General features: G+C 41.6%; 1 protein-coding gene across 19 annotated transcripts in view; it reads right to left on the bottom strand.

The window, feature by feature from the left end:
• Positions 1–17,793, bottom strand: part of SIPA1L1 (signal induced proliferation associated 1 like 1) — a 482,475-nt gene that overhangs the window by 64,145 nt on the left and 400,537 nt on the right. For all 19 annotated transcript variants that reach the window (XM_045451411.1, XM_045451407.1, XM_045451426.1 and 16 more), the window contains 4 exons: positions 16,400–16,503; positions 13,392–13,549; positions 3,543–4,116; positions 2,631–2,905 (listed from right to left, as the gene is read on the bottom strand). In XM_045451411.1, coding sequence (XP_045307367.1) covers positions 2,631–2,905; positions 3,543–4,116; positions 13,392–13,549; positions 16,400–16,503 — 1,111 coding nt within the window. The remainder of the gene's footprint in view (positions 1–2,630; positions 2,906–3,542; positions 4,117–13,391; positions 13,550–16,399; positions 16,504–17,793) is intronic.

Here is a 17,793-nt window from a genome sequence, read left to right as displayed (position 1 = left end):
ATTACAGCAAGGTGCTAACGCTTCAACTGTTCCTTTGAAGTTGCTTCTAAAGGAGGGAAGGGGAGAGTGGGCTTCCGGTCCTCCAAAGGCATGAATGGCGCCATTTCACACCTGCCCAGAAGGTGTGACTGTGGGTTTCCGGATGGAAACTGTAGTGAAAGGCACAGAGCATGCTTCCCAGGGAAGGGGTTCTGTAGTGGGGGTTGGAGGGTGCGCTGATCTCTCATCCCAGCATCCCCATCTCACACCCTCAGGGGGGTACGTTCCTAGCACCTCTCTGTCAAGTGATGCCCACTCCACTGGCTAGGAGAGTGGCAATGAGTGACTCAGCAGCAGTGCTGAAGATTAAGACAAACACGGCTCATTCATTCAGGGGTGTGCGGAGCCGGTCTGTCCTGGCTTGCTAGAGCAGACTGTGAGCATCCGCCCCCACTCTGCCTTCAGTGGGTTCGTGCTGGTAGCTTGAAATCAACCAGAGGCAGTATTTACACCATGGGAATCAGCAAATGCTACAAATCAAGGTTCCTGTCCTCAACAGAAAGCGAATGTACCAGCAGATCCCTCCTGATACTGGTGTGTAAAAAACCAGATCTGTGCCCCAAGCATACAGAGTAGTAGTTAAGAGCTTGGATTCTGAAGTGAAACTTAAACTTGCCAGACGAGCTTGGAAAGTTACTAACCTCTCTGAGTCTTGGTTTCCTTTAAATAGGAATGATATTAATACTATGACCTCATAAAGTAGTTATAGGGATTAAATGCACTAATCCATGTAAAAGTGTTTTTTCTAGGATCTGGCAAATTAAATTGTCAACTTTTAGTTGTTTTTAGCAACACACCACAGAAGACCTATCTAGCTTAGTATACTGCTGTAGATAAACCATCTCCTACCACAGGCCTATCTCTCCAGGGCCAGGCCTTCTGACCCAACCTTTCAGTAACCACCAACCACAATTCAAAGTCAGCAATGTTGCCCATTCCACCCAATTCATCACATACAGTCACGTACACCTATTTCCCTGCCCGCCCCCCCAACTGGGGAGCCCAGAAGCCAGGGGAAAGGCCTCTGAACAGAAAGATGACGCCACACCATTTACAGACTCATTCTGAGAACATTAGTCCTCAGACCAGCGTCTTTAACTGTACTATAGGTAATTAAGGTTGACAAGTTACAAAGCTTAGTTATTGTCTCCAGTTTATAGCTGCCTGTTTAGAAGCAATCAAGTAGACAATGTGAAGGAGAGACCAAGGGACAGAAGACAGAGCGACCAGAGGAGAAGTACAGAGCAGCTGGAGAGCCCTGTAAGGACCTAGCAAGCACTTCCGTCCACCTCCAGAGTCATTCCTGAATCCTAGTTCAGCAAAATGCTTAACAGTGATGATGATGTGCTTGAGAAACCCAGAGAAGACTGGGTTAACCAAGGCAGGGCACGTGTTTCAGAATAACCCCCCTTCCCCCAAAGAGCTAAAATACAAAGTTCTGGATATTTTGGTTTCCAGAGAAATCCAGTCATCCAAAAGGGAGCATTTCTTAAAGGTATTAGACAAAGCTCACCGTACTCTGACACAGGCACTTAGGCTCTGGGCCATCTAGGCAGTAAGCAGGATTCAGAAATACTACCCTGAGTGCGGTCTGGTCTGCAACACTTGATTTGAAGAACGGAAATACATTCAGGTTGTCATTGCTGCTTACTTCTTAAAAGACACAACCCATAATAACTGTTTACATATTCTGCCATCTCTTGTTCATGAATCTTTGAGAGCCCAGGTGTAGGACAGACCACGTTTTGTGGGGGGGAAGGTTAAGGATATTGTCTTGGCTTTAGAAGGCCTAAGAATTAATTGCCAAAGCTTAAGAGAAACTCTTAGAAAATAATGGGCTGAAAGCAAATTAACAGATTGAAAAAAACTAGTGAAAATAACATGGACATGCCCAAAGGAGAAAAGAAACAGTTGATTAAATTTGTTCCATCAAGAAACCTCCCTAGAGACCGAGAAATTAAATTTTCACGAATGCTGCTGGCTGGGCAGGAACTGGGAGGGGCGGGGAGCTCCTGGGCTTCCCTCTGTGAAAGGCCGGGAACCAAACTGTCAAAGCATCATGAGCAGCACCAGCTCGTTTGAAGCCGATTCCTGACACAGATGCAGTTGAGCAAACACCTGCTAAGTCACGTCCAGGGTTCCAGGCTGAGACAGCAGGGGTCAAAATGGCATTCCGAAGTTTGGACAGAAAGAAGAATGAGAGTGTCATGGAACATAAAGCAAAAAAGCCTGACGGTCTGTGTTGCTCAGGGTCTTCTAATAATAAGTGCTCAATGCTTCTCAGCTACTGGTGCAAGATGTTTAAGACGGGTATTACCAGACTTCTCTATCTGTAATGGCAACTTTCTAAATCCACAGAGGTAAATCCTGGGAATGGTCCAAGTTAGTCACTCTTCCCAGCTGCTGCTGACACACGCTGAAAGGGAGCTATGTCCCGAGTCAGACTTTCCACGGACGGAACTTTGAGCGCTGCGTGTAACCGGGCACGCTTCGCGGCAGCCTCCTCCCCCACCCGGTAGGAGATGATGTTCTACGTGGTGCACAAACCCGGCCTTGGATTCCCAGGTTCACAGCGGCCAACGCAGACCTACCTCCGTGGGGTGCAGTCGTCATGCGGGGGGATGATGACAACCTTCACCGTGACAGATGTTCTCAGGAGATCAATCATCTGCTCGTGGCTCAGGGTGGCCACCGCCACCTTGCAGATCTCCACCAGCCGGCTGCCCTGCCTGAGCCCTGCCTGCCAGGCGTAGCCATAGGGCTCCACGTCGGCCACGATGCCCTCGTAGTTGACATGGAAGCCAAGCTGGCCTAGCCCGTTCCTTCGCAGAGTCATCTCCACCGACTCACAACCTTTTGACACAAACTGGACAAGGAAACAAAAGGTATAATGGTTTAGCGCCGTAGGGGGTTAAGTGGTGGACAGGGAACTTGGAAAACACTGCAAGCAGGGTGATTCTGAATACCCCGCTGCCGGCTGAGGAGCAGTGTGGTTATTTCCCCTTCACTAACCTCCATTCATTAGGCCAGAAAGAACATACTTGTTGCATCCAAAGTACTCAATGACTTCACTGAACTTACAAGGAAACCCTCTCACAGAGACCTACGGGGAGCTGGCAGCCAAGAGAGACTGTATTCTGCCACTCGCTTCGCCCTTAAGAAATTCACGGCAGCACAGACACTCAATCGAACAATTCTTCTCGACGGCTAAAGCAGACTGGCTGGGCTAGGTCGCCAGCCACCAGGGCAGTGGGACCAGGTCACACGCAAATGGTTTCCAACACAAACGCACAGCAAATGTGTCTTCTCCCACTGGTTCTACTTTTCCTTCTGAAAAAGGAGGGAAACCAAGTGTGACATAAACTCTGGGTTGCTTCAGATCACCAGGGAATTTTCAGAGGAGCTAAGAAAATAGCACCCACTAGGGCAACTTGGTTCTAGTCTGTACTGAAAGCTTTATGAGAGGGACATTGAATGTAGGTCAATGGAAGGAAAACACTCACCTGCAACCTCTTTACAATCTCCTTGATATCCTCGTTATTAATTAAACTCTCCACTGAAACACATTCTCCTCGCTCGTAGAAGATTTTGAGGCTGGTGTCAGTCGAGGTCCACCCTATCACATCTCTGCAGGAACAGTTGAAAACCACGCTCTTTGTTTCCTGCTCGATGAGGACGATGAATTCGTTGGAGACCCCCAACAGACAGTCTATTTCCATAGCTGTGTTGTAGTCTTTGGCCCGGACGGCCCACACAATGGCCCCCATGCTACTGAGTTCAGCTCCCGGATATGGCTTAGACTTCTCCTTCTTCTTGGAGGCCAGAGAGATGAATGGGAACTTGCCAGATGGGTCAATTGGGGTGTTGGTGACATTCTTTTCTGCCAGATCTTTCAGGTATTCCTGGCGGGTCCGAGTTGCCATGGCCCGAAACTTCTCTGATTTGTGAGCAGCGTTTTCTGCATTAATCACTTTGGCCAAAAGGAAGTCCCTGAACACATTTGACTTAGGGAAAGTGACCCCTTTGGGGATGGGAGGTCCAAAGGAAGGCACGTCTCTGGACCTGGTGACAGCCACACTAAGAGACAAAGCAAAGGTGAGAGAGGAGCGTCAGTCTCCTGAGCCTCGCGGCACGAGAATAAAATACACTTTCTCAAAGACAAAGACATCCCTCAGGAGGAAACTGTCACTGTCCAACAAGAAACAGTACATACTTGTATTTAACAGGAACACACCTTTCCATTCAACCACATTTAGGATTTAGGATTTAGAGAACGTAAACTTTTCTGTTGGCCAAAAAAAAACCCAAAAGGCTTACAGTAAAAAAGTATTTCACTAACAGATAGTAAATCAAACATAACTCCATGAAGAAAAAGTTCATTGTAATATTCTACCTTTAAATACCTACTGATCATTTCCAAGCAGGGGTTATTATAATCAGCATAACCTTTCACAACAGGCATAGATTTTGTAAGAACACAAATGTGGTCTCCATTTTAGACGTGATGCCTATATATGTGGACAGCTTATAACGAAAAATATCCAATGATGCAGGACATAAAAAAAATGGATTAAATTGAAAAATAATTCAACAAACATTACTTGTTGACCTATGCAACCAGACCAAAAAGCATAATTTTAAAATGAAAATTGAAATTTCAGTAAGTATTAAAATGATTACGATTTTTACAGTAATAGCAACCATGTTTTAAAATTGTATTTTGGGGGCGCCTGGGTGGCGCAGTCGGTTAAGCATCCGACTTCAGCCAGGTCACGATCTCGCGGTCCATGAGTTCGAGCCCCGCGTCGGGCTCTGGGCTGATGGCTCAGAGCCTGGAGCCTGTTTCCGATTCTGTGTCTCCCTCTCTCTCTGCCCCTCCCCCGTTCATGCTCTGTCTCCCTCTGTCCCAAAAATAAATAAACGTTGAAAAAAAAAATTTTTTTTTTAATTGTATTTTGGGGATACCTGGGTGGCTCAGTCCATTATGTGTCCAACTTTGGCTCAGGTCAAGATCTCACGGCTCTCAGGTTCGAGCCCCGCATCGGACTCTGTGCTGACGGCTCAGAGCCTTGAGCCTGCTTCATATTCTGTGTCTCCCTCTCTGTCTGCCCCTCCCCCCTGCTTGCATTGTCTGTCTGTGTCTGTCTCTGTCTCTCTCTCAAAAATAAACATTAAAGAACTTTTTTCTTAAAATTGTATTTTAAGCTGAGCTATTCTTTGGTCCACTTTCTCTACATTTGGTATTTGATTCTGATAATTTATTTGTGAGGAAAGTATTTTCCTTTTCCTCTTCCTTTAGGCAAGATCAATTTGAGAAATCCTGCCCCAATCAGTTCTTCTGCATAATACTGCTAAAATTGGGCCTAAGATAAGGACCATATGAGCATCTGTAATAACCTATTATTTTTAATTTCAAAAGAAAAAAAATCATGTTTTTCCTAAAAGAGTAACAACAGAAGTTAAATGGAAACAGAAAGGTTGTGTGTTTTCTACTGTGTTCTCATGGATCTCATTCTAGGACCTTAGCAAAGTCTGAGAGGGCTGGAAATGATGATTCTAACAGAGCAAACATCTCTCTGGTCAAATTCCTAATTATTTAAAAGTGAGTCGATATGCAATTGTACCAACTATTAGGGCAGCAATACAAAATGCTTTTTCTGCATTTCCAAAATGGAAAAGTCATAATCAGAGAGTGTACATCTTTCAAAGTAAATTGAAGAACTCTGGTTCCATTACTATTTTTGTTTTGTTTTAAGAAGGGTTTACTTTAACATATTTAGCTTTGTGTTTCAAAAAATGATTATTTCTTGTGACAACAGGAGAAATAAATAAAAATCAGGAACCTCAGGACAGAAGGTACCTATTTTGTCTGAAGATGCCATGGAATGCCCTATTTGTTGGTTTTCATAAATGTATTTATTTATTTATTTATTTATTATTTTAAAGGACTGTTTAGTTCACTTCATGACAAAGAAAGCTGGCAAGCAACACTCCTTTTTCTAACTGGAGAAGGGAATCCGCAGAACCTCCATATGCATTATAGCCTAATTAGACCAGCCGCAGAAAGGCAATTTTTCTCATCTATGGTGAACTGTCTGGCTTCAATGCTGACAGCTGTATAATTTTAATTTGATCATTTTTTCAAAAGTCAAGCGAAAGATGCTAAAATCCAGATATGCTAGCTTTTCTAAGAGGAATCCTGTAAGGATCCAGAAATACTCATTTTTAAATCGGCAATTTCTTCTCTTGCTAATTTCACTTCAAATTGTCACTCTTTCTCAAGAAGCAGCTGTGGTTTTCTCTTAAATAAGGAGAGGAAAATGCTTATCAGGGGGCACCGATATGAGCACCATCTATCCATTTGCCCCTTAAACTTCCTTAAGGTTTTTTACAGATCTACTTATTAACTGTTAGAACTTTAGACAAACATATACTGAAAACCCAGTGATAATTAGAAGCCTCTAGAATGAACTATGAGGGAAAGAACTGAATCTTGAACATATAATTATCGATGAATCATCATGGTAGGGAGGTAAATGATATAGGAGCTAAAATCAGCTTTGCATCATTAGAAACAGAACACTTACGGAAGATAAGGAAGATGACACCCTGGGATGCTTTTTTCAAACAAAGGGTTTCATTTTGGGTTCATCTAACTTCAAGGTTTTCTACAAGGTTAAAAGCTCATTAATTTAGATGCCACGGATTCTGAACTCCTGATAATAAGGCCTGCTTTAAGCTCAGCCGAAAGTATTTTTGCCTCTAAGAAGCCTTTCTAGAACTTCAGTTTGCTATATATAGATGCTTAAGATGTATTAATTATAAATGGTTCTTGCTATTTTTAAAAGCAGATTCCAAAGGGCTTCTGCTTGGACACTCGTTAGCCTCATAGGCAATACTCTGTCTCCTCAGAAATAATACATTCTTTACAATCACAACCATGCCTTATGTGATCAGCAGTATTGAGGACTAGGATGTTCTACTCAGGAGGGTTACCCAGCAGCCAGAAGTTCAGAGGCTGAAGCAATTAGGGAAAGGTAGCACTGGAAGAGAACACAGAGAATTCAGTGTTCCTTGAACTATCAATAAAATCCTGAGTTTTATCTTAAAATTCATCTTGAACCTGCATTCTGCTGAGGAGTATCTGCGTCCGTTTTAACACAGAAACATGCTCTGTCCCTCAAACCCTGGGAGTATGACCCAAGGACCAGGAAGGTGTCCTGAGTTTTACTGATGTTTGGCCTATCCTTGAACCTCTATTTGAGCCGCTGCTATGAATTCTTCACCTCTCCAGGAAACAGGCTGTGAGAAGTAAAGTGATGTGCCCAGAGCCTCTCAGAGAGAGCCAGGACTGGAATTCGAACTTCTGGGTGGCCAGCAGCGTGCTCTATAACAAGACCATACTATTCCCCCTAAAGGAACATTTTTAAACCTTGCACTCTTGAGGCACTTGCAAAAGGGACCATCCGTCCACAAGAGTCACGCTGTGGAAGAGACCACCATTAGGCTGGGCTTCATAGCATTTGCTGGCATCAAAGACCCTGGATAAAGTAGCAGATCTTGACACCCAAAGCCAATTTCAAGATGATACATAGGAATGTTCTGGAGAAGTCTGAACAGAAGTCTCAATGGAAAAAAAGTGAGAAGACAACAATGCCTGAATTTCTGAAGCACCGTGGAAATTCCAATAAACAATTCCAACCCCAAATTTAGAAGGAAGAGGACTCAATGTCAAAACGGTAGAGGGAGGTTTCCCCTCCTTGGGGCCTGGATCAGACTGCCAGTTTGGGGAGCATTCTGAGAAAGCAGGCCCAGGCAAAGGACAGGAATGACCAGCGGCAGAACAAATGTGTGCCTGTCATTCACTCCCTGGGGGGCTCTCGACTTCTAATAGGATCCATTCCCCCGCACTCATGGGGCACCTACTATGTGTCAGGCACTGTGCGCACGTTGAGGATCAAGGATGAGAGGTCACACAGGCTCAGCCTTCCAGCAGTTCAAAGTCTAGTGCGGCTACATCCAGTGGTTTGAGAGCTCTCGTGGGAGGTGTGGGGTGCTACTGAAACCACTTAAGAAAGGCATTTACCTAATAATCCTGGGAGGGCAGGGGAGCCCTGCCACAAAAAGAAAAGCAAGAATTCGTCAGGTGAAGGAGGGGCAGGGGTGTGTAGGAAGAGGCATTCTGCACTTCTCCCCAAATGGTTTTAAACACCAAGAGTAACATATTCAGGTTTTTGTCTCAAAAAGGTCAGCTACACTGGACAATAGGGATGCTGACTGTGGCTTGAGACGGACCTTCTGAAAAAATTTCCACCACTTGACCCACTTTGATTTTTTTTCCTCCTAGCTGAAGCTTGCATATTTACTTATTTTTATTCAAGAAAAGAAGGGCGTGCACATTTAATATGCACACACCACACTCCCTGCCTACACTAGATACTTTACTTATGGGATTTCAAGTAGATGTCAAGCAACCTTCCGCTGCACAGAAAGGGAAATTTAAGATCTGAGAGGTTTGACAATCTGATCTGATTCCAAGTGCTTTTTGCACTATATCATACCGCTGCCTTTCAGCATTTATTATATTTTAACCTCTGAATATGGAAATCTTTGAGAGGAGAAACCTACATTTCTACCTTTCTAAACGTACTGACCACAATTTAACACTTTCAAGGCTCAGGTCATTATAACCACTTACTACTACACTAGTTTTAAAACTAATAATTCTTTAACGTCATCAAATAGTGAGTCAATGTTCCAATGTTCAGTTGCTTAAGATGTCCTAAAACTTTAAAAATCTTTTTATCTAACATGGGTCCGAATAAGGCCCACACAACACTGCAATTTGTCGTCTTCTTCTTCTTCTTCTTCTTCTTCTTCTTCTTCTTTTTTATTCTGTTAATTCCCCTCCACTTCTCTCATTCTTTTATTTCTTGCATTTACATGTTGAGGAAACAGGGCTGTTTGTCACACAGAGTTGCCTGGAGTCTGAGTTTTGCTGAATACAGGCATGTTTACATGAAGAACATGTAAACTGGCTCCTCCAGAGGTTTGATCAGATTTAGGTTCAATGGTGGGGGAGGGAACAAGACTAATTCATAGGTGCGGTTGTATCCTTCCATTATGAGACACACATTTGTCTCTTTTCGTGACATCTGCAACCTCTGAAGATCAGTGCCTGGGTCTCTTAATTCATGAGTTACTAAAAAATGCTGGGAAAAATTTTTACACTGTGTTTTAACAAAGTGAGGCCCTCAGGGGTGAGCTAAGTATATTCGGTCCTTTGTTTCCAAACCAAATGACTCCAGACTGCTGTGCTTACCGGATGTACACCTTTGAGGTGAAGAGTTTTTCTACATCTCAGGAATCACTTAATGATGTCTCAGCACATCCTTGCCACTGAACAGTTCTTCATCTTTTTGATTTGTTGCTTCTAATCTGCTCTATCAACCAGGACCAGATAATTAAGCTCAGTGTAATGATACAAATAAAACAAAGGACCGGGGGCTCTCTTATCAGGTATGAGCATAAGCCTTAGTACAGACTTAGTGATTAATTTCTGAGTTCTTGGCTATGTCTACCGTTCAAGGTTAACTGGTCTCTGGAATTAGTTAGAAATAGTCAGTTTTTCCTATTATAAATACATTATAAATTATAAACTTTCCAATCCCTAGAGAGACAGAACATCCATTATTTCAGGACCTCATTTCCACATCCACCATAGGATTTTTCTCTCGTCGTTCCCCTATTATATCCCAGGGCCTAGAATAGTGCCTAGCATACACATGATAAGAGCTGCAAAGAGCTGGTGAAAATAAATGAACAACAAGTTCCAAAGTTGTCTTTTCGTATACAAACTAATTTGCATGGTGACATCGGGTGAATTCTCCTAAAGCTCTCTTTATACCGTGCTACCGGATGGCCTCACATTCCAAAGGGCTCCACTGCCTCATAACCCCATCTATGGCAGCACCTTCTTCCGGCACCTGCCACCCCCCACCCTTTCCTCTGTCTACACTTCTGTCTACACCATTGGCCACTCCTAGAATTATTTCTTTTTCTCCCCCACTGAATTTCCTCCATCTATGCTCTAAAACATATGCCAAACCCCATTTTGTCAGTTCAATGTTCTTTATAACTTCAGCCTGTACGGACCCCGCACTTCTCCACCTGATCACAGCAAGAAGCTCCTTTGAGAAAACCCCTTTTGTGCTTTCCTCAGCACACGTACCAAGGAGATGTCAATAAGTAAATATGAGTGTTCCCTGGGGAAAAAGCTCAGAACAAGAGATTTTCAATGATAAAAAGTATTTGAATCCCTCTAACTGTATCACTGTAGAGTTAAATTAGATTTAAATCTAATTTAGTAGAAATCAATGCAGCTCTATAAACTTTTCAACCAAAGTACAGTAAATAAATGAAAGAGGCCCATAACTTCATATCCTTAGTATTCTGGGGAGTGGCTGGGGTATGAGAAAAACTCACAGGTACAGAAATTCTTTGGAAGACCTATTCTGCTTCATGATACATTTATTTTCAGAGAACATAAACCCTTCACACTCTTTCCCCCAAGCATTAACTACAAGAGAGTTGCCCTATCTGCTCTGGGACCTGAAGCATCTCCTGACATCCCCACACACTTTGGGAAACATGCCTACCTCACTTTGAGATGGACTGAGAACAATCAATATACCTCAAATTAATAACAGGAAAAGATCTCTACTTTCATTTCTTGTGATTGCTTTTAGTAATACTGCAAGTTGGTACGTGCTCTTGGATTTGCAAAAGGCCCAAGTTCACAGTTTCTAAGCAGGGCACTGGGTCTTCAAACATGCTTGGCAACTAGGAAATCCCAGGCCAGCTCATGTGCCATGAGCTGGGGTGTCCACTGTCTTCCCACAAAGGGTCCAGCATCACATTGCATGGTGGGGCTAAGAAGATGGGCTCGCCAGGCAGCAGATTAAAAATAAGAGAGATAGCAAAAAGCATGGTTTTCAAGGCTGGGGTGGGGAGTTTTAAAAGAACAAGACAGGGGTGCCTGGGTGGCGCAGTTGGTTGAGTATCCGACTTTGGCTCAGGTAATGATCTCATGGTTTGTGGGTTCAAGCCTCTGTGTGGACAGCTCAGAGCCTGGAGTCTGCTTTGGATTCTGTGTCTCCCCCTCTCTCTGCCCCTGCACCCCCCAAAATAAATAAACATTAAAAATTTTTTAATAAAAAAGAATCAGACAGACATCACTTCCTTCCCTAGCAAAGTGTTGAAGAAGGTTGAGAGACCTTTCCTCATTATCAGTCTATTTAGACTTACCCTGGCCATATTTTACATACTTTAAAAAGTGACACTCAATTCAGTCATTCAAAAGCTTTTAAAAAGCATGTCTGGAACAATCTGAGTATATGAGTCAACTTTTCCGGTTGCAACTTTTATGAAATCTAAACATTATTTCCAATGAAAATCAAACATCCTAATTGAGATGAGCTGTAAGTCTAAAATGCACTCCAGATTCCAAAGTCTTACTCCAAAAATATGTAAAATAGGTCAGTAATTTTTAAAACTTAAAAATCACCTATTGAAATAATAATTATTTGGACATACCAGGTAAATAAAATGTATTATTGGGCCAAAAACTATACTGCTAAAATTAATTTTACCCATTTCTTGTTACTTTAAAAAGTATGGCTATTAAAAAATACAAAATTAATACATGGCTTGCATTACATTTCTACTAGACAGCACTTTATGTAGACAATGGCTTTTAAAGAAGAAATCTCTAAAACAAACCGCGAAGCTTTTCACTCCCAAACGTCATAGTGACCATTCCAAAAGGGGTTAGCTTTCTATCAGAGTTCCATGAAATCCTTGCATAAATCTAGTACAGAGTGTGTTTCAATTGCTTGGGGATATTTTCTAAGTGCAAATAGCCATCCCTCCCAGGTATAGTCAAATATTCTGCACTTAAGTCTGTCATTCTATTCTAAATAATAGCCATGTTATTCTAAATAAAGCAGCTTCCAGGGACCAGATTCTTGGTAAGAGGCTACAGATCTAGGTCTCTTCTGTTGGAGTTCCCACCCCCTTAGCCCCAGAGTTCTGGAGCAGCTTGTAGGTCAGCAGCAAGGGCAGCAAAGACCCGTGCTTCACAGGGCATGTGAGCGAGGCAACATGGCTGAGCAGTGAAGGAGCTAGGCTCTAGAATCAGACTTAGTGCATTACAATCTAAACTGCCTGGTACCAGCTGACCTCGGGCCAGGGACCTAGCCCCACTGCTTAAGCTTCCTCACCTGAAAATGGGGGACAAAAACAGTACCTAATGCATGGGTTTTACAAATTAAATGAGGCAACCCATGTAAAGTGCCTAGAAATAGTGCTGGGCTTATCACCAGAGCCCAACATATACAGTTATTACGGGCTGTGCAAGGAAGGTAGTGGTTTACAGCAGTCCGGAGTAACCTTTCCTTGTTTTGTTCCCTGAGCTTACTTGCTCCCCTCCCGTCATTAACCTGCACTGACTCCCAAAAGTAGACAGCTGTGGCTCTCACAACAAACCAACTGTCAGTCTGTATTGGCCACTTTCTGGGTAGGTGGCTTTATTAATTTAAAAACAAATATCCAGCATTAGCAAAGCCTAATCTTCCAAATTAAGGATGGAAAGACGGGATAAAATTCCATTACTTTAAACGGACAGTTTCCTATTAGAAATATCTTGTTAATGCTAGAATAGCCTGACACATCTTCTTGGTACTATGACCATGTTGACCCAGCAATTCAGGTTCTTATCTTTGTCAACGCCCAAAGGCCTCTTGCAGATAGATGCCTGAAGTCGGACACTCCCGAGACTGGGTCGACATGGGACACTGAAACAATTCCACCAAGTGCTTACTAGTGCATACAAATACTTTGAAGACTGTAGTCAGAAACGTTAGAGTGAATCAAACCAGTCTTAAAGCAAGGGTCTGGGCTTTTTAGACAATAGTAATTAAAACAAAACTTCTCTACTTATTACATCATTCTTCTCTGCTCTTGCCACACCAAATGCAAAGTATAATTAACAAGATGAGTAATTAGCTGGTGACCAGATGGTATGGACCAAGGACACCACCTAAGGAGGAGGTGCAAATGGAAACAGCAGGTGTCTAACCAGCATGTCTGGGCAATGTCAACGCCATCGGGTGACATCATCGCGTGAATCGGCCACACACATAGTTTAAATCCACACACATAGTTTAAAGACAGAAGTAAATGGCAATAGACTTCCCACTGCTGCTTGAGCAAGCGGAGCAGGATGGCCCCCACCCCCCACACGTGACCCCTGGCCTCGCCCACAAGGCTGCTACCAGGGCGCAGGTAGGTACCTGTAACAAACACTGTCGGTGCAGGGGTTGTGAACCCTGACGATGACAAAAACGTGCTGGAAGTGGGATCGGATGTTTTTTGGGCTGAATGGCTGTGCTCCGGGCTCTTGGAAAACAATTGTGACAATATCATTTCCAATGTGCCGCTTCCGTAGGAGCTGAAAGAAGAAATAAGCACACGACATAAATGACAACACTCTGCTTTTTTCCTCCCCAATTCTCTTACATAACTGTATTTAAAACATTCACCATTAATCAGGGCATGTTAAGGTAGGTAATCTACAGTTACTGTCAATAATTTAGCCCATCTTACTCCCTCCGAGGAAGGTTACAGAAATGAATATTCTGAAATTTGCATAAAACGTAGAGCCCATTCAGGAGCTAACCAATATCTGGCATCTTATGCCAAGTTCCAGCATCTCCAAATTCTCAGTTTCCATAACAACAGTTTTGTTCCATTTTCACAGAAGAAAGAAACTTGCCACAGGGAAGATTTTTTTAGAGATGAGAATGGCTGAAGTAATTACACTGCAATTTATGTTCTGGTTTAATTCACTTCATTTAAAGAAATGTGGCTAAGGTGTTTTCCAATATGCTTTTTGTGCCACGAGCTGGGAGTGCAGAAATTACTAATGTTCCAGAATATAAATGTAACAATTTCAAAGCAGGTCAAATTTCAAGTCTCAATAGTTTTTTAAATTGCTTAAGACCACCTTCTGTTTCACATTAAAAAGTGTTTTGGAAGGTGGCTTTCAAATTTAGGCACCCCAACTCATGCTAGGCCAGTGACTTTCCAAGTGGGGTTTATTACATATTTAAGTCAACAGTGTGAAAAAAAAGTTGAACAAAATTTGCATTTCTCGTATTTATTATATACAGGCTCTTACAAGGAGGAAAATAATGAGATATAACATTATATCAACTATCTGTTAGGCATAAGCTTACATTCATAAACTTTTTTTTAAAATTCGCCAGTGACTTTAACTTACACAAATTACATACAAGTAAAATCAATGATCTAGTATTAGCTGTTAGCTGGGAGAAACAATAGCCTTTTAGATTACGGTTGAGAATTGGGAGTTAGAATGTTCCAGAAATGTACTTTTAACCTTAGGAATTTCAAAGCATCCCAAATTATCCTCTAATGAGGCCATTTACTTTCATTTCTAAACATGATATATTATTGGATGTTACAGAAATAAAGATGGTCTGTGCTGATGGTTATACAGAATGTACCGTTAAACATTATTAATCTACTCAGAATCTTGGGCATACAATGTGTCTATGTATTATGTCATTGCTGCATACATGATGTCATTGCTTTTGGATGCAATGTCATTGTTTATTCCAAATACTGCTTGATATGTAACACTAATATCTTAATAAAGGACCCAAATAGAAATAAATCCATCTATCCATCTCACATTATATATAATGAAAGACAGTATTTATAAACAAATTCCTGCCACAAGATTTTAAAAGATATTTTGTTTTTGTTTTTTTCCCCAAGCATAAAGTGATCTACAAAGAAGAAATAAATTCTCTAGCTAGCGAATTAAAATTTCTTAAAATGCAGCAGTACCAATCACTCTTTTATTCTGAAATAGGACCTAATAACACTTTCACCTTGACTGGACCCCCAAATTAAATAATTTAGACAGCTGTCCATTTTAATGCCAACTCATGCTGCTCAACACACTTCAACTCATTTAATTGAATCTTAACTAAATTTTTCACCCTTCCATACATCTTCCCTTTCTCTGCTGTGTACTCAGGTAGGATAAGCCTTTAAATACTACTTGTGAATGTCCTGAAGTTTTTTGACCACTTACTGGTTAAAGTAAGAAACACGTTATTTTTCTTAGCATGATGCTTTCCTATCAGAGTAATGTAGAACTTGGAATTTGCATAAAACGAACTGTCAACAAGTTCTAGATCATGGAATTTATCTTCAATAAGGTTTATTTTAAGATTTGTAGCTGATTCATTGCTTTGCTGCCTGTTTTTGATTACTTTCGTAATCATAGCAAAGCAAAATCTCATTACCTGGATTTGCGATTTAATCACACCTGCAGTGACAAAGTGTTAGATCAGATCAGCGTTTGGTTAAATTTTGTGAAAGACGGTGTGATTCATTCTGCAGCTGGCCTATGTTCTGTTAGCACAAAAGCTGACAATAACAAAATCTATATCCGTTTTAAGGTCAGAGGGAATACTGGACCGCTTGTGTTTATAACAGCTTTTGAAAGGAGACGCTGTTAGCTCTCTGACTCTTTTAAATGTCAGTTTGGTATCATTTATTTTGCAATATTTTTAAAAAACAACTGCCATATACCTTCCAAAACAATACTGCCAGTTTCCATGCTGCTCTGTAACAATGCGTCACTTCTTAGTTTCTTCATTTACTACCTCATCGACCACATTTTAGTAATAGGCGTTGTGCTTTTAGACTTTTTTAAAAGACACCGTGTATGATGTATGCAAATGCAAGGGTTTTTTTATGTTCTTTGCTGTCCTCCCGACAAACATTAAGAAAAAAACCTTTTTCTGAGATCCCACGGACATTTATTCTGATTTTTCTCCAAGTCAGTGTACCAAACCTCCTTTGAAATCTGAAATGACACATCAGTACTTTCCTGCTTTGTCCCCTGGCCTCTTGAGATGGAACTTCACCCACTCATACATGTTCTCTGCAACACTCTAGGGTCACCTAATCACCATGATTTTAACTTGTTCTCTTCGGATTCCATGAAAACCTCAATCCCCGTGGGTGAAAAGCAAATGATTAATTCACAAAGCCATCCAGCTGGCTGTTAACCTAGAATCTGGGTCTCTTCATTTGTTTTCAGCTCATTTGCTATTCGTTATTTCCGCAAAGTACAAAAGCTTCCTGCTGTGGTGACAGGTGCAACATTCAATTCTGGTTTCAGATTTTACAAACTTGCCACTTAGGCTTCTGGGGGAAACAAAAAAGGGTAGGAAACACAGACAACACCGGGATCTCTTACCTGTTGCTTGTTATTAGGTGTGTATGGCAGCATGGTGGAAACATGGAACATAATTTCATAGTCTTTGTATGTTGTATACAGAGAATGGGTTCCAGTGGAGTCAGCTACAGTAAAAAAAAAAAATAGATATAATGATGAGATGACTGTAAGAATGGGAAAAATAGTTCATTTAAGAAAAACATCTCCAAAAAAAGAAAACAAAGGAAATCGTTTAGGATGAAAAGATGCTAGATAAGAACTGGCATCAGTGTTCTTACCCATTTTTTGTATCTGATTCTCTTTGGCGGTCCAGGGAAGCCTGGGTCCCTTCTCAGAACAGTATTTGTAAATGCATGAAACAAACTCATCTGATTTCAATAGAAATCAATTATACTGAGAAATAGTTATCAAAAATAATTTTAAACTATAATAGCATTAGATTTCTATAACAAGTTTTAGCAACTGATCGAATAGAACTACTATAATTCTGAAGTAGTGATGTGCATAAGCAGTAGTTTGAGGGATCTCCAAAAAAAAAAAAAATACAATATGGAAATATCTATGCTTTCAATTTGCAATACAATCATAGGTAGAACTTACGCAACTGTGGTTTGTTGCCCACATTCATAATTGAAGGAAGTCCTAAATTTTAATTAGGGGTCAGTGAAAACAAATGTAAAATGATTTCCCGTCCAAGTTCACACACCCCTGAACTCTGTCCACAGATGTCAGGTTAAGAACGCCTTTTCCAATATTTCTGATTCAAGCAAGAGAGTTGTTTTATTCTTAACAAACAGATGAAAACTTAATAGGTCTGTAACCTGAATAACAAAGGTATTATAAGCAATGTCCAACAAGTTTTTATAGACTGTGTTCTGCTTTCATCTTCCTTAAGTAAGAGCAACCTCTACTCCCTTAATCATCAACAAATCAATTGCCCAGAAATAACCAGAAACCAGAGAAGAGAATTATTAGCTGTCCAACCGAAAGGGAGCGTCTCTGGTCTTAAAGGACCTGGACTTGCAGGCTGCTAAATGACATTAGTGTGTTTGTTTGTTCATTCTGGGTAAATTCGAGCCTCATCAACCATACCGTTGAAGACCAGAACATTTTATTGCACTTCGGGGAAGCTGCAAGACAAAGCCTCTGGTATACACCAAGAGGCAGTAGTTCTCAAAATTTAGCATGCACACTGGCATCTGGGGAGCTGGTTTAAAAGGCAGATTTGCATGCACCACCCCCAGAAATACTGCACAGTGGGTACAGGGCTGGGCAAAGGAATCTATTTTAATAAACACCCCCAGGGTGACTGTGATGCAGGAGCTCTGCTGCCCTTAGGCACTGCTCCACAAACAGACCACAATGGTGGCTTGCAGACAGGCTTGTAAACACGTTCTAGAGCCTGGAGCTTCAAC

This window comes from Leopardus geoffroyi, chromosome B3, assembly GCF_018350155.1.
Source record: "Leopardus geoffroyi isolate Oge1 chromosome B3, O.geoffroyi_Oge1_pat1.0, whole genome shotgun sequence".
NCBI lineage: Eukaryota > Metazoa > Chordata > Mammalia > Carnivora > Felidae > Leopardus > Leopardus geoffroyi.
This window is presented reverse-complemented; position numbering and strand designations above follow the sequence as displayed.